General features: G+C 47.9%; 5 protein-coding genes across 5 annotated transcripts; 2 read left to right on the top strand and 3 right to left on the bottom strand.

Annotated features, from left to right (window-relative positions):
* Positions 1-1588: 1588 nt before the first annotated feature.
* On the bottom strand, positions 1589-5083 carry BGW36DRAFT_367579 (MCM2/3/5 family-domain-containing protein). The gene is made up of 4 exons (XM_046214884.1): positions 3190-5083; positions 3001-3136; positions 1945-2943; positions 1589-1888 (listed from the first exon to the last, which is right to left on the bottom strand). Exons 1-4 carry the CDS (start codon positions 4827-4829, stop codon positions 1769-1771), a joined length of 2895 nt encoding a protein of 964 aa, XP_046078060.1. The 5' UTR covers positions 4830-5083; the 3' UTR covers positions 1589-1768.
* A 629-nt stretch (positions 5084-5712) lies between these two features.
* BGW36DRAFT_13456 (uncharacterized protein) lies at positions 5713-7787 on the top strand. The gene is made up of 3 exons (XM_046209384.1): positions 5713-5847; positions 5926-6008; positions 6066-7787. The coding sequence occupies exons 2-3, from the start codon at positions 5945-5947 to the stop codon at positions 7589-7591; spliced, it is 1590 nt and encodes a 529-aa protein (XP_046078059.1). The 5' UTR covers positions 5713-5847; positions 5926-5944; the 3' UTR covers positions 7592-7787.
* A 407-nt stretch (positions 7788-8194) lies between these two features.
* On the bottom strand, positions 8195-9064 carry BGW36DRAFT_13417 (uncharacterized protein). Its single transcript, XM_046209378.1, has one exon. It carries the CDS (start codon positions 8828-8830, stop codon positions 8336-8338), a length of 495 nt encoding a protein of 164 aa, XP_046078058.1. The 5' UTR covers positions 8831-9064; the 3' UTR covers positions 8195-8335.
* A 233-nt stretch (positions 9065-9297) lies between these two features.
* On the top strand, positions 9298-12220 carry BGW36DRAFT_421994 (putative DUF221 domain protein; the record flags this gene model as incomplete). The annotated part of the gene is made up of 5 exons (XM_046219641.1): positions 9298-9351; positions 9441-9894; positions 9945-10877; positions 10926-11324; positions 11379-12220. The coding sequence occupies 5 exons, from the start codon at positions 9298-9300 to the stop codon at positions 12218-12220; spliced, it is 2682 nt and encodes an 893-aa protein (XP_046078057.1).
* Positions 12221-12671: 451 nt separating this feature from the next.
* On the bottom strand, positions 12672-15919 carry BGW36DRAFT_421993 (SNF2 family N-terminal domain-containing protein; the record flags this gene model as incomplete). Its single annotated transcript, XM_046219640.1, has 9 exons — positions 12672-13091; positions 13174-14220; positions 14274-14361; positions 14422-14676; positions 14731-14847; positions 14914-15001; positions 15058-15142; positions 15201-15221; positions 15275-15919. The coding sequence occupies 9 exons, from the start codon at positions 15917-15919 to the stop codon at positions 12672-12674; spliced, it is 2766 nt and encodes a 921-aa protein (XP_046078056.1).
* Between the last annotated feature and the right edge of the window lie 413 nt (positions 15920-16332).

The raw sequence follows: 16332 nt of genomic DNA, 5'->3' as shown, positions 1-16332 counted from the left end.
CCCCCTCAGTGGTACCAACCACTAATTGGCCGCAGTGAGCCTCGACGTACGATGAAGTCAGTTCGCCCACAGCTTGTTCATATTAATATTAATAATGATTACATGTTGCCCCGTCTAACCTCCTACTTACTAGCCTTTTTTTGCGGGAAGAGGGGACAAAGTCTAATTCTACTAGCCACAAGAATAATACGCGTAAAATCTGGGTCTGAGACAGGGGCTAACTTCAACCAAGTGTGGAAGGCGGAGGCTAGATAGTTTTAGGCTATTTACTGAAATGGGAATGGATTGACCTCCGCTCAGTCCAGACTGTTCAGTAGAGTGTCGCTTCTTATTAGTTTTTTATGGTTATTCAAAATCCGGCAAGATGGTTACACGACATCACATTTCCCGTAGTTGACACTGCCAGGCTGCATTTTTCTTTTTCTTTTTTCTTCGGGAGATAAGAGGGAGCTCGAGAATAGGATGTTTTGGCATTTTCTCAACCCCTCTTTTAGGGACCAGGCTCGTTCCGGAAGGCCACCGCGTCTGTGCCACACTCTTATTTCTGTTTTGGGATATCCGGATGAGGAGCTCTGAGACTATGGAGGGGGGTGTTATTGCATGTACAGGGAAGATCACCCCTCACCCATTCTGACTGAACTCAATATGGTAGGATACCGTGCTATGACAATATATCTCTATATATGTATACAACAATTGATCAGTTGACGACTTATTTGTAGCGAAATCGATAATTCTACAATCAACAATTGACAGATGTGATGGCAAAACCGAACCAACCAATCACATCCCCCGAAATTTGCTTCCTGTCGGACCCTCCTCCCATTTCAAATGTTGACCTTCTCCTAGTGGAATTCGAGTTTGATTTTGAGTATTCTGTTGAATAGACGGTAAATGATTCGGGGAATTCCAGAATAATTTGAGATCACAACAGACTAATCACAGGCTGATTGATTCCTCTATACTTGGGGCTCTAGGGTAAGGAAGGGTTGGGTTGGGTCATAACGTGGGTAGTGTACCCTGTTAAGCGGCGGAGTAGTTACCTAAACAGGAGAGAACTACGGAATTTATCATGAAGACTACTACATGTACGTGATAATTCTACACCATACTACTGCTAATAATAATATATCAGTACTCGTTTACCAATTGCTATCAAGTTAGGAAGTATATCACATTGTATTCACGTAGAATTGGACCATGACGTACTCCATGACTTCGTACTCCATTAGGAAGTATCCAGCGAGTCTTATTCCCAGCATGCTTAGCCCAGCACTAAGTCCTGTAAGGTCTTAGCAGTCGCCATAGTGGGCCTAGCGCTAGAGCCAGAACCGGATAATGATCCAGGCATCATTGCATGCACGAAATTGAAAATATGCAAAGCTCCGTCCCATGATTGGTCCCATGATTGGTCAGATTTTGATTTTTATTTTCCCCGTATACGGCCGTATTTCTGGTATGGTGGACTCGGAGGCACTCGGGGTAATATTACCGACTTTTTCAGACATCTGGAAATATTGAATAAAAGGCTTGTTTTTTGCGAAGATGCGGAAATAAGTATTCGTACGACTTATGGCACCCGATTATATTGTTATCATCATCATCATCATTATTTCTTGTTTAATTTCTCAGACTCATCCGGGTTTAGCATAATCTGCATCCGGAGGGCACTCCGAGATCAAATTGAATATGAATCATAACATCAATACTATCGCTTCTATGAGCTAACATCATTCATGATTACATGCATTATTAACGTGACAGCATTTTACATTTCCTCAATCGCGCAGTTAGGATGCAGCACATACACAAGCCTCGATGTCGACTGTTGTTGATCTTGTATATCATCTGCAAGACCTTGGCCACGGATAGGCATGAGAATATTATCCTATATTGCGACGTCAGTTGATTTGATCTCACAGAAATAGTAGAAGAATAACTAACCTTCACCATCCGCTTCAGCACCTTCTCAGCAAGATCGCGTTCCCGATCCAGATCCTCCTGGCTATCTAGTTCAGACTCAATATTCTCCAAGTACCAGGTCACTAATTCATTGTGCTCAACGCCTTCACCGTTCTTCGCTTCGTCCTCGTTGACCCGTCGAACGAGAAGATTGAGAATCTTCATGTACTTGTCGTACGTAATCTTTGTCTTCTGCCGAGGTGTTTGTGTTTGCGTCGCTTGGGCTGGTTCATCCTCGTCTCCCATAGGGCTATCACCATCACGATCACGAGCATCGGTCATATCGTCGTCACCATCCTGGCGTGGAGCCGGTTCATCATCTGCCTCGTCGTCGACCTCCACGTCGTCTTTCTCAACAGTAATGATACTCTGGCGGAGGAGGTTATATGCTTCGCGAACGAATCTAGGAAGAATCTCCTCTACACAGTTGGCCCTGGCCACAGCTTCAGAGAGACGAATGAGCGATTCCAATTGACGGACGGTAATGCGGTAAGAAGACCTTCCGATTCCTCCTTGCGCGTCATTGGCTCGCAATTCTTTGTACTTCTCTACCAAGACCGCCTTTGCTTCTTCTGTAAAGACGGGTTTGAATGTTCGGGCTAGTCGAATGTAACGCTGGAGGAGTTCAGTACTGATCTCGGGCTCGACGGCTTCATCTCGGTTCATATGGACGTTGACAATATGAGTTGCGAGGTTACGATCAACTTGCTCATTCGGCTCATCACGCACAATAAAGAACAAATCGAATCGACTCATGATAGGGGCGCTAAGATTCAGATTTGCCCGCAATGTGGTCTTTGGGTTGTATCGGCCACCAATAGGATTGGCTGCGGCAAGAATGGATGCCCGAGCATTCAGGGTTGTGTGAATGCCAGCCTTAGCGATGGAAATTGTCTGTTGTTCCATAGCTTCGTGAATGGCAACCTGATCCGCAATATCCATTTTGTCGAACTCGTCGATAGCACAGATACCTCCTCCATTCTGGGAGTTGCGTTAGCCATGTCTTGGAATTCTCACTTGCACAAGGATAACACTTACAGCTAACATTAAAGCACCAGCTTCAATTGTGAACTCTCCAGTCTCGGGATCCTTGACAACCGAAGCCGTCAACCCGGCTGCTGATGAGGCTTTACCACTTGTGTAGACGGCGCGTGGGTGGAGGGAGCAAATATATCTAATCGTTGTTAATATACTCATTTCAGGAAATAGGTAGTAGAAGGTACATACTTCAAAAACTGGCTCTTGCTTGTCGAGGGATCACCAACAATGCAAATGTTGATATCACCACGAAGCTGCATGCCTTCTTGTTCGGTACTCTTACCAACACCACCAATCAATTGAAGAAGAAGACCCTTTTTGATCGATTGATGACCGTAGATCATTGGAGCAAGGGAGTTGACTAGTCGTTGATAGATATGCTCACTCTCAACTAGTTGTTTCAGCTCTTGGACTTCTGCCGGAGTCATGGTTTGCAGTAAAGCCTCCTGTGCATGATCCTCACCCTCGAATGATTGGTCATTCTGGTTAAGCGAAGCCAAAATATTGTGAGACTGGCCACTGAGGTGCTGGTTGGTCTGTTGGCCGGGTGTTGTTAAGTCCGGTGTAATCATGCAGGCAAGGAAAGCCAGGCGATAAGTCAGATCCCTCACTCCCAGTGACTTCAGGCCAGAAACGCCTCCGCCTCCGATGTCACCGCCACGGAAAGCGCCATTGTCACGGTTTGCTTCAGGTCGCACACCTGGTAACCCGAGTTGGCTTACGTCGGGGACAACAATCAGTGTTCCAGTAAAGATACATTTTTCACCGGCTTTTGCTCGATCAACCATTTCTCCTCGGACGATGATATCCATTGTACGTGGCATGCTGCCAGTGGGGATTTCATGAGATGATTCTTGCAATTTAATCTTTTGCCAGTCGATAAAAGTACTCTTGCCAATATCAAGACGCCAGCCAACTCTGTTACCACAAGTTGGGTTGGGGCACTGAGATGGTTCGGTGTATTTAAAAGTCTGCTCAATATTCGGGACTGGTGTTCGGCATCCCTCACAGATGAAGGTGCCGAGGGATAACTCGGGGCGAATTTCTGACGTTCTCGTTACTGTCCCTGAAATTGAGAGTAACTTTCCAATATGTGATGTTCGCAATTGTCGCAGCCGGGAGACAAGTGGCAAATTGTAGAATGCTAGCGAGAATACTCTATCAGTCTGTTGATGTAGTGTCTTCTTCTTGAATGCTGAGTCCCCGCTCTGGGTATCACTGGCACTCGTATTAGCTGCAAAGACAGACGACCCAGGCTGTGAGGCATTGCTAGTCGGTTGGCGGTGAGACGCAAAATAATCGGGTTCGTATTTGGCAATAAGATTGTGGAGAGCTCGAATGAGGAAGGGTTGGAATCGGTAGTATTGATTGGCAATGGCATCGGCCAGGATTTGGTTATCCACAGAGGTCAAATGTGTGTAATCCACATATAACGTGGACAATTCGAACATCGCCATGCCTTTGATTTGCGCGACGTAGTACTTGTCCCCGAAATAGGTTGCTGAGGATGGGGCCGGTGCTGATGACATAGGGTCTTCTATGTATGTCTCAAGCAGTTCTTCAAAGGCCTGCTGCACCTTCTCTCCCGCGACGTCACGAACTGGGGCGGGCGCAGTTGCGTATGGATTCCGAAGACGGTTGATGGCGCCATTTGTTGTACCGACGATTTCATCATCTGGAAGTGCTTGCATATCACTCATAGGCGCATTGCTCTCTGATAACAGCTGTGGACGAGAGCTGGATGGGTGGTCTGGCTGATGCCATTGTGCGCGGGGACTGGCATTCGCTCCGGCCTCAGATTGCAGGACGGCCTCGAAGAGGGAAGACATGCTGGGCCACCAGAATACGGTGGATATGGATTGTCGAAATTCAGAGGGATATATTATCTGCGTATGCCTGTTTGTTAAAGGAGCGTATTTTGATCAAAGCACGGCAGAAGTGAAGATATCAACGACCAAGTGCTCGTTTTGAAGGCAGGAGAGAGCTGTTCAGAATTTCCAAGGAGACGCGACAAAGACGCGTCGCGTAGCCGGGAGAAAGTAGTTCCCGGTCCGACGCGTAAAGTGGTTTTACCTTTTGGGAAGGCGAAAATAATGCGGCAACAGGTATTGAAAAATACAACACAGTATTTGTGGCAATACATAATACGGGGCTAGTCCGGATCAGGGCATTGCATGTAAGCAGAGTGGCAACCAGCTTCCTCTTTCGGACCGACTGCGACTGACACCCGGAAGCGGGCTGACCTGTAATCCACCCGGGAGCCCTGCCTCAGGCTGCCGGTCAGGGCACAGGCCCAATCACGGGGCCGACTAGCTCAAAAGGGTAAGAGGTCTGGACTGTCTCCTGCCTTTCTGCTTCTACGTTGAAGCCGATCTCAACTATTAGCTCCAACCGGTACAGTGCACACACACCCGGCACACCATAAGCCACAAAGCCAACTTGCCGACGAAGGGAGTGCCCAGCTCTCTCTCGACCGGCTGCCTAGACCGGGATTTGCTCCCATACACTAATGGACTACGTACACAACAGATAGCCTGGTGGCGCGTTGTCCCAGACATAGCCAATGGGGCGCTCGTGGTCTCATGCACCTTGTTCTGTCATCTTGCCGATGAAATAAGATTACTTGCTCTGAACTTCTTTTACGCATCAGACTTATTGAGCAAGCCATTCGCATGCACTGCTGAAAAGGGCAGTTATCTGGTGCTCATCAGACTGAAATATATACCCCAATTTGACCATTTCTTTAATATCGACACCGGATGATAATTATCTGTCAAATGTCGACACCCGACGACCTGACAACGTAGATACCTCGAATGAGATCTCGAGTTCAAGTCTTATATTGGTGTCAGTCAATTGCTCAACAGGACGGTGCGAGTGAAGCAACCGTTCCGCTCATTCAGTATTCGCCCGATGCACGATTAGATCATTTAGAAAGCGGGATATGGAACAGAGCGGCGAGGAGATGGAGAGTGTTACGCATACCATTTCATCTACAATACCACAAGGTACAGCGGCCGACTACAGTGACAAGAAGCTGCCACTGACCCTCTGCTATCGGATAGACCAGCTTAGCAATGGCTTGACGAAGTCACCGAGACCGAGGAAACGCTCGGCAGCAGCAGCTGGTCAGCATGGACAGAGCCAGGCGTTCTTTTTTGTTGACTCTGGTGCTTCAACGAGAGAAAAGCGCGCCCACGTGATGCGTCATCATATTCAGGCTAAGAAAAAACAGACCATGTTGACCCACCAGTCAGACAGAGAGTCTCGGCGTGAACCTCGTGTATTTCCGTGGATGAAGAAGTCCAGTCCGAATGCCAGGGAGGTTAGTGAAGTGCCAATTGACAGTGAGTTCATGGTAAGAAGCATTCAATCAATTTGCTCTGAGCCAAAGGCTGACTGCTGCTGTTGCTGGCAGGCTGCAACACCAAGGCATTCTGTCTCTTATGCCGAAATAGATCAATATAAACGTCTCCCCAGCCCGAGGACAGTGTTAGATGGCTTCCGGGATGACCCTTTCATGACCGTGCCAGTGGACCACAATGTGGCTTGGGCCGAAGATCATTTGTACGATTTGTTCGTTTCTCGGTTGACTTATTGGTCGGGTCAGAATTTACATCTGAAAGAAAAAGCTTTCAGGGCGGCAATAAGTCATCGGACTACCTTTGAAGCACTTGTTTTAGGTTATTGTGCTCGATGGAAACCACATCTAGACGGCACGCCAAATGACCGAATGATTCAATACTACGATTCGCGAGTGCAACAGGCTTTGAGCAATACGAGCCCTGGTGGTTCTGAGCTTGATGATGATTCCTTGTGCTTGACATTTACAGGACTGATGCTTCAGGAAGAAAGGTTCGGAGACAAGCACAAGGCGCAGCAATATGCGCGGGAAGCGAAGAATATACAACTCTATCGCAAGACACAGCCTATGGATACGACTTGCCGTTCTCTTCTTTTTTTCATTCTGTGCGTTATGAGCCCGCCCTCGATGGGTATTGGTATGGATGAAAAGCTGAAGCTCGTGGACTTCCTGCGTACGGGTGATCGGGTCATGATAGAGCAGACGGCCGAGGACTACCTGACCGATGTTCCACAGCGTGCGACAACCTTTCATTTCGATAGCCCATTGTATCAATTGTTGTCGAGCGGACCCCGGCCTAGCCAGGTTCCCATGGAAAGCCGAAATTATGTGGTGAACAAGAACACACCGACGATGGAGCGGTCACGAACTGCAGCACTCATATATATTGTGCTTGCGCTGTATCACTATCGGGCATCGAGAAACCAAACAGCCCGTTTCCTCGACCATCTGCACCAGATCATCCGGGACCGTGAACTTGACCGCAACCCGGCGTGTGAATCATTCATGTTTTTCTTGGTGGAGGAAAGTTACGACGCCGATTTGAGACAGCCTGATCGGGCTTGGCAAACCAATGAGCTTCTTAACATACACAAGAAGCTGCCTCCAGATTTGCAATTCCGGTTCAATGAGACGCTTTTGGGCTATTTGATGCTGATCCCCCCCGTTAATCTTGTGGATGACTTTGAAGGGGACCTTAACAGCGCGGTGTATGGGATGAACCGGTGATCCAGTTTGCATTGACAGTTTCATGAACCGCGCATAACGAGTAAATGAGTAAATGCGTCGACTGTCGATGGTATGGAGCGACATTGCTGAACATCGAGTCCGCAATGACGCAATATATGAGGTTCCATTGAGATTGGCTACACACCTAGTGACGAACGCCAAGAACGACTGTAGCTGGGAGTAGCAATGGGAGATCATTATTGGATAACCAAACAATTGTATGAATTAAGAGTCAACAGAGGACGGAGAATGATCAAACATCCCATGCATCCTCGTATCTGACTAGACCCAAACTTCGTAATGATCAATGTAGATCTGATCAAGCGATCCTGGCGACGCTTTGTTCCGAGAATGGAATAGGAAAGATGCACTGGGTCTGTCGACGCTAGGCATTATTCAATTCCGATCCAGCGATGGTTGTTGCTCTCAGCGCGCTGATCGTGAGTCGCGCGGTGGTAATTACGTGTACTGAGTAGTTCTTTAGTGGACCAGCGTTCACATGCGGTAGAGACAATTGAAAATACACTCTGGTCCAAAAAAATGAAAGAAAAAAAAAAAAAAAAAAAAAAAACTCATCGTGTTCAATGAGTCAATGACAAATTTCTCCACGCGCCGACTAAGTATCAGCACTATCTGTTCGGCCCATCTCCGTTCGATCGGCCAGCAGGGCTGGGAACCTTCCGTATGTCTCTCTTCTAGTCGTATACTAAGTACGACCTGTTCTTGTGATTTGTTGAGCAGGAATTAGCTTGAACAGGTGACCGTGGCTGGTGCCCACTGTGGCTGGGTCGGGCATGCCGAGGGAGATTGCTGCCCCCACGGCAGTCGCCTGTTTACTCTCCTCTCCTCCCTATCGCGACCATGGAGGCCATTAGCTGCATGATTGCTGCATCGGAATGCAGGTTGTGGCTGTGCGACGTGGCGAAAAACACAGAACACGAGAACCAGCCTCAAAAGATGAAGCTGCACTGGCTCGGTAGGACGGTCTGCATGGGCCATCGTCGTCACGTACTGTACTCTCCTCTTTGCTACGTCGCAGCATACTAAAAACATCCAGCAAAATTGCGAGGATTGGGCTGACCCAAATTTCAACCGCGCCTCCCATTGGGCCAGCGCAGATCGACTCGGCGTTGCAGCACGGCCCTCGATCGATTTCCATCCCTGTCGATGATGTCGACGACCAAGAAACACTGTGCCGTTTACGGCCACCTCTGGCAACGATGTCATCGCCGCCTCCATATGTGGATGATTATCGCTATAACAGCCTCTCGTGGGCTTGCAGAACCCAATCACCCTTTTCTCCGTACTCCTTCTGCCTTTTTTACCCCTTCTTCCAGTCGCGTTTCGGGTCCATATTTAACTTTGCCCTAGCCACTCCGATCGCCCACCAACAATCCAAGCTCGATTGTTAGCTGGCAGCCCGCCCCTCTCGCCCACTCGAGACCTCGCAGGTCTGCTCATCGCGCCAATAGTCGCTCTTTAGACTTTCCCTTCTGTATTCCCCCCGAGCTTGTACTGGACTAGCTCCAATTGCCGTTCTTCCTGCAAAATTCGGGACCTCCTGCCTTGTTTTCGCCCTCTGCTCACGCCTATATTTTCAGCTCTCTCCTCTGCACGCGACTTGCGCTGTTGGATTTGTCGCATGGCAAGCGGACTCTTTCTTTCACTGTAACTGCCATTGCGTCTCTACACGCTTTCAATCCACCATGACGCTTCTCCGCCGTGGCCTGTCGGGCCTGAACACCCTTGTCACGAGAGATGTAAGTCCCAATTCCAAGATATCATCATTCCAGAGAAAGGAATTAGAAGAGATACGGTTAAAACAGAGCACACCAACTGATCTGTCCAGGATAACACTCAAGATGCTCCTACCGGCCTCTCGGGTTTCGTCTCAACTCTCGTGCCGACGTTGATAATCGCTGTCGTCATGATCCTTGCCTTTGTGTTTCTCCGTCGCAAATATACCCGCTACTACGCACCGCGTACCTTCCTGAGCACTCTGCGTGAATATGAGCGGACTCCATCTTCACCCGTCGGCCTCTTCAACTGGGTTACCTCCATGTACAAACTGCCTGATTACTACGTCTTGCAGCATCACTCGCTGGACGCGTATCTGCTGCTGCGCTACCTTAAACTGATCTCTATTACCTGCTTTGTCGGATGCTGCATTACCTGGCCCATCCTATTCCCGGTCAACGCTACTGGCGGTGCTGGTTTGACACAATTCGAAATTCTCACCATGTCAAATGTTCAAAACAAGGCCAGATACTTTGCTCACGCGTTCGTTGCATGGATCTTCCTAGGTCAGCATAATCAGGTCTTCTAAGCTGATTCTTGGTACTAACAATTGCAGCCTTTGTCTTTTACCTTGTCACCCGCGAGAGCATCTTTTATATTAATTTGCGCCAAGCCTACGCCTTCGCCCCAGCGTATGCCGCTCGTATGTCGTCGCGGACTGTCATGTTCACCTCTGTTCCCCAGGATTATCTCGATGAACAGAAGCTTCGTCGCATGTTTGGCTACGAGCAGGTGAAAAATGTTTGGATCGCGACTGACGTTAGCAAGCTTGAAGAAAAGGTCAAGGACAGGGATGCCGCCGCCATGAAGCTCGAAGGTGCCGAGACTTCTTTGATCAAGCAAGCCAATGCAGCGCGTCTCAAGGCTCTGAAAAAGAATGGCGACGTTCCCGAGGAGCAAGTAGAACTTCCAACTGGTGATGCCGAATCTGGGTCCATTGCGTCACGATGGGTGAAGGAGAAGGATCGCCCTACCCACCGCTTGAAGTTTTTGATTGGAAAGAAGGTTGATACTATCAACTGGGCCCGTGCTGAGATCGAGAAATTGACTCCTGAAATTGAGGAATTGCAGGCCAAGCACCGTGCAGGTGATGTTAAGAAGGTTTCTACCGTTTTTGTTGAGTTCTACAACCAGAACAGTGCTCAGGGAGCCTATCAATCCGTTACCCACAACGTGCCTCTCCATATGTCCCCCCGTTACATTGGTGTTGATCCGACTCAAATTATCTGGTCCAACCTCCGTATCATGTGGTGGGAGCGTGTTGTGCGCAACTTTGCCACCGTTGCTTTCATCTGCGTTCTGATCATCTTCTGGGCTATCCCTGTTGCATTTGTGGGATCTATTTCCAACATCGACAGCCTTATCCAGAAACTGCCCTGGCTCAGCTTTATCAACAGCGTTCCCACCTTCATTCGTGGTGTCATTACTGGTTTGCTGCCTTCGGTTTTGCTGGCGATTCTCATGGCCTTGTTGCCAATCATTATTCGATGTAAGTCTGTGCTTCTTTATTCTTGATCTCGCAACTGACTGGTGATAGTGTGCGCAAAACTCGGAGGTGCTCCAACGGCCGCAGCAGTGGAATTATGGACTCAAAACGCTTACTTTGGCTTCCAAGTCGTTCAAGTCTTCCTGGTCACCACTATCACATCTTCTGCTTCTGCTGTTGTGGAAAAAATCATTGACAATCCTTCCTCAGCGGCGTCCTTGCTGGCCGAGAATTTGCCGAAAGCCTCCAACTTCTACATTTCCTATATTGTACTTCAAGGGTTGACATTCACGGCTGGTGGCCTTCTCGCCATTGCTGGTCTCGTTGTTGGCAAAATACTTGGCAAATTCTTCGATTCGTCTCCGCGTAAGCTGTACAACCGATGGGCTTCTCTGGGTGGAGTCGGTTGGGGAACTGTTCTCCCACCGTTGTCACTTCTCGCTGTGATTGGTAAGTTGCCCTCCCAATGACAATCTCGAGACACCTGTATTAACCCAATTGAAGCCATTACCTACTCCATCATTGCACCTTTGGTTCTAGGGTTTGCTACTATTGGCTTGTACTTGTTCTACTTTGCCTTCCGCTACAACTTCCTTTACGTTTCGAATTCAAACATCGACACTCAGGGCAAAATATACCCTCGTGCCCTTCAGCATTTGCTCGTGGGATGCTACTTGGCAATGATCTGTCTGATCGGGTTGTTTGCAATTGCCGCCGCTGATCAGCCAGTGGGAACTGGACCTTTGGTCTTGATGATCATTTTCCTGATCTTCGCTATCCTCTACCACGTCTCTCTGAATTCAGCACTCGAGCCATTGATCAACTACCTCCCAAAGAACCTCGAAGCCGAAGAGGAAGCACTCCTTACTGAGACTCGCAGCAAGTTGGGCCACACGACGACCGACGGATCAGACGCAGTCACTGGAATCCCCGCCGACAAAATCAATGGCGAGAACAACGGTGTCGACGATGCCGAGAACGGCGCAGTCGACCCTACCGCCTTGCCCGCGCCGCACAAGAAGCCCAACTTCCTCGTCAAGTTCCTCCGTCCAGACAAGTATACCGATTACGCTACCCTGCGTCGCCTTGTCCCTGCTCACCTCGAGGTTCCTGAATATCCGACTGAGGTAGAACGCGATGCATACTTTCATCCTGCGATCACATCTACCCTGCCTTTACTCTGGATTCCGCACGACGAGACTGGCATCAGCAAGCAGGAAGTCGAGCACACCTCCCGCGTGATCCCAATCACCGACGAGGATGCCTGGATCGACGAAAAGGGCAAACTGCAGTGGAACGTCGACAAGGCGCGCCCTCCGATTTACAAGGAGAAAATCTACTACTAATCATTCCTATTCCTTTACTCTACTATCTACTATCTATATTGTTCGGTGTCTAGTCTGTTCTGATACCCATGTTTACCAGACTACAGACGTTTAATATCTACGAGTTGATGTTGGCTATGAGTCGATAATATTAATATTATTTCCGATTGTTGCACGTTCCTCCAGTAAAGTCATAATCCCACTGCTATATAACCCAATCCGGATGCCGATTTTGTTAAAATCCATTGAAATAAGAAATAATAATAAAATGATCGGGAGAGCTCCGGATGCTAATTTCTTAAAATCAAATGAAATAAGAAGTAAGAATAATATGATCGGGCTCCCTCCGGAGGTCGATTGTACCAATCCCGCGATTTAATAAAATAATGATATGATGATAAAAATATGATTTTCTGAAGCACCCCCGTTCCATATGTCAAAACCATATCCAACCCCAAATCTACCAACCTCCTTACTCTCGGCGACGATTGACTCTCAATCCACCCCCCTGCAAACACTCAACCTCACCAAACATCTCCAGCACCTCCTTGGAAGTATTGCGACCGGCCAAAGCCATCTCACCCATGGCACCGTCAATTTCCGCATTTTTCTCACTCTGCATGTCTGTCATGTACGTATCAATGGTGTTTTTCATAATGAGCTTTACGATCTGCACTTTGCGCTGCTGCCCAATGCGGAACAGACGGCAAAAAGCTTGTTGTTGCATAGCATCGTTCCACCAGGGCTCAATGAGGATACATTTGTTGGCCATGGTGAGGTCTAGACCAATACCGCCAGCTTTCAAAGATGCGATCATGACCTGCGGCCCAGTTTCTTTGGCAAACTCTTTGATGCTCTCTTTGCGACTGGGAAAGGTCATATCGCCGGTCAACTGCGAAGGAAATCAACTGTCAGCTCAGGCCTTGTGGAAAGCTAATAAAAGAAGAAAGCGATTGGGGAAGGGGCCCATTTACTCTGCAAGACCTCCACTTTTCTTGCTGACACATGAATTCGAAAATGGTGACCATGTCTCGAAATTGCGTGAAAATGACAATCTTGTTCCTTGCTGACGGCACGTCTTCCTTTGTTTCTGTAACCCATTTATGAATAATCCTGCGCGCCGCTGTGACTTTTGTACTAGGCATTTCTCCCCCTGCATTACGAACCCAGTCAATGTCATTATCATTCTCCTTGGCCGTACAGTTGCCCAAGATGATATCTATGGCATGAGATCTCCCTCTAGCTCCTACTGTTTTGAAACTGGAACTGAGGATACCGGGGCTCATAGTATGCGACTCCTCACCAACCACCTCAATATCACAGCCAGCAGGGCACATCACTGGAGCTCCACCTGAATTGTCACTGGAGTTCTCCCGCAGAGCTAAAAGACACTCTTCGCAAATGAGATGCATGCATGGCGTCACCTTGGTCTGAGTCGGAATACCATCGCAGAGCACGCATCTTGATCTTGCGTCATACTCTTCGTGGTTGCCCGCGCTCTTAAGATCGTAAACAAACTTCTGAAACCTTGCGTTTAGTGGTCCATCTAAAGTCGTGGGATGGGTATTGATGCCATTCCCTAGCTGTCTGAGCCCCTGAAGGAGGGATACGGAAAGTCGATCTGGGTCTTCCGGATCGGCATCTTCTGGGACCAGATCGACGAGCTTCTTCATGTTCTTATCTTCACCATTCCTATCCTTTCTCAAAATAAGTTTGAGGATCTCTTGAATGATCAAGGGGTGGCTATTGCACATGCGTAATCTCATTAGCATGGTCAAGAAGCACCGGTTTTGTCCCACTTGCTCCTCCGTGCCCGCCATAGAGTTGAAAGTATCAATGAACTGCGTCGCAACCATGTTGTATAGAGCCTCTTCAATTAAAGAAGGCTCTAGAGTTTCTGTAACTTCAGCGATTTCCGGAAGAATAACGATCGGCCGTGAGAAAAGTCGGGCTTTAAGTGTACGTCGGAAGACCACTGCACGAATGATATTGACTACGCGTTGGTTTGCAATATCACTGCCCTAATATTGAAATCTGTTAGCATTCATACAATAGCATTGTCACTGTATCTTACATCGCAGTAGTTCTTGATGAAATTGGCGAATTTTCCAATATGAGGAACCCCCAAAAAGTTAAAGTATGCCCAAAGCTCGCCGGTGTGACTATTTCGCACTGTTAGATATCCAATCGCCGATAAAAGAACCAAAAAAAAACAATCTTACTTTAGTAGAGGTGTACCACTCAGAACCCATTTGTAATGAGCATGAAGAGCACGAATGGCGATCGAGACCTGCGACTCTGGATTGCGAATCAGGTGGCCCTCATCGAGGATGATGCGCCGGAACCGAATCTGATGGAATGGACCGGCCTTCTTCTTGTATTCTTGTTCAATGAGCAACTGGGCTTGCTTGTCATCCATGGAGTCCGACTTGGCAATTCTAGGGTACGACCGGCGGATCTCATCATAGCTCGCGAGTCTAGTTCAATTAGCAAAGGCGAATGTGACATTAAAATCCTAGGAAAAGACGTACATGACGTTGCTCCGCAAAATTGTATCTACCATATCACTAGCTTCGAATCGACTACCTGCATGACAGTATAGAACTCGCAAAACACCATCTTCGACGTGCGTGGATATTTGTACCTTCCTATTTGTTTAAGCCATTAGCCAATGTCTCCACGGGATATACAGAAAGAAAGAAGAAATGCATTACCAGTGATCTATCAAAGCTCTAGGTACGACAATCAAGGTCGTGTTGGCATTGTCATCCAGTGAAACCCGTTCTCCGTCAACGATATTTGCTTAAAAAAAAAGGGGGTCAGAGTTGCTACCTCAGATATCTTATACGGATGCTCACCCAAGGTTTGAATTGTTTTTCCAAGGCCCATGACATCGCAGAGCATGCCACCACGAGGCATTTCAGGTGACTTTTCACGGGTTCGCTAGAATCGGAATCAGATCTGTTGCCGTGTAAGATTCATAAAGCCTAATGTCACTTACCATATATGCCGCTCCGAGAAGCTGAGCTAGAAGTTAGCTCGCGAGACAACTCATCCTGAAATGATAGGGCTTACCTGATGATGGTAAAGACTTGTCTTCAACGAAGGGTGTTTCCAACCTCCCGCCTTATCACTCCTGATCATCCGTTCGAACTTTCTGGTGGCCTCTAGTATGGCTTGTTTGTCTGGCTTTGCCTCCTCCCGATCAGATGTTGGGATACTAGCGAGCAACTCAGCGAGAGCTTTTGCCTTATTACCCAGCGTAGATGTGGGAATTGGCTGAAGCCCAGCAATTGCCTGGCCGTCTGTAATGATATCTGATCGGAACAGCGTTTCAAAGTCGATTTCATTAGCTTTCGATTTGAGTTTTTCCTTTCGAGAAGCAGTGCCACCCTTAGGATTCAAGGAACGAAAGGCATTCCGAGGCCCAGATCCTTTATGGCTAGAATAGTAACTAGCTGTACCAACCGCGATACTCTCACGGACCTCCGCGTTATTTAGTAGAGGTATGCGGCGAATGCGTTTCGGAGCAGGTGATTGCGAGACAAATAGCTCATTATCATCTGCTACCTCGCGATTCTCGGTGGGTTGGTCATCCCTGCTGGGTTCTGCATCTTGGGAATTGGGTAGGATTTGTGCTTTGCGAAATTCGGCGATTCGTGAGATACTCTCACGAGCACGCTTGCGGGAATCCTCGCTGGCCGGGATGTCGCTTTCCATGGTGTTGTTAGGCTCGGAGGCCATAGGTAGTGGGAGGAAGATCTGGATGTGTATTTTAAGCTTTTGAGTGATGAGAGGGTATGTGAAGAGGGAGTGAGACTGTGCCACCTAGCCCAATAGGTTATTAGAAGGAGCGAAGAACACTTGGTAGTAGGGAGATGAGTAAAGGTTGAGAATCATTTACAAGGGAAGGAAATCCAAGGTCAAGAAATGGGGGTGAAGTACTGTGCAGTGGGAAGAGAGGTGATGCTCGGTAGAATGATATGGGTAAGTGTTAAGAACTCAAGTGGTATTGGAAGAGAAAAGTTGAGATTAGGAGATACGTGAAAACGAGGAAGAGGTGAAGGATGAAAAGCTAAAAGGAGAGATAAATACTCACCAGAAAGAAGATAGTATGTGGCGAGATGTATGAG

Source organism: Talaromyces proteolyticus (genome assembly GCF_021365285.1).
Source record: "Talaromyces proteolyticus strain PMI_201 chromosome Unknown BGW36scaffold_1, whole genome shotgun sequence".
NCBI classification, from domain to species: domain Eukaryota; kingdom Fungi; phylum Ascomycota; class Eurotiomycetes; order Eurotiales; family Trichocomaceae; genus Talaromyces; species Talaromyces proteolyticus.
This window is presented reverse-complemented; position numbering and strand designations above follow the sequence as displayed.

Bases quoted from the DNA above. Each gene is read 5' to 3' on its own strand.
- BGW36DRAFT_13417 (XM_046209378.1), bottom strand. From the start codon at position 8,830: ATGGAGGCGGCGATGACATCGTTGCCAGAGGTGGCCGTAAACGGCACA.
- BGW36DRAFT_367579 (XM_046214884.1), bottom strand. From the start codon at position 4,829: ATGTCTTCCCTCTTCGAGGCCGTCCTGCAATCTGAGGCCGGAGCGAAT. The intron at 2,944-3,000 runs GTAAGTGTTATC...CGCAACTCCCAG, and splicing joins CTGGTGCTTTAATGTTAGCT to AATGGAGGAGGTATCTGTGC. The intron at 1,889-1,944 runs GTTAGTTATTCT...GTCGCAATATAG, and splicing joins TGCTGAAGCGGATGGTGAAG to GATAATATTCTCATGCCTAT.
- BGW36DRAFT_13456 (XM_046209384.1), top strand. From the start codon at position 5,945: ATGGAACAGAGCGGCGAGGAGATGGAGAGTGTTACGCATACCATTTCA. The intron at 6,009-6,065 runs GTACAGCGGCCG...GCTATCGGATAG, and splicing joins TTCATCTACAATACCACAAG to ACCAGCTTAGCAATGGCTTG.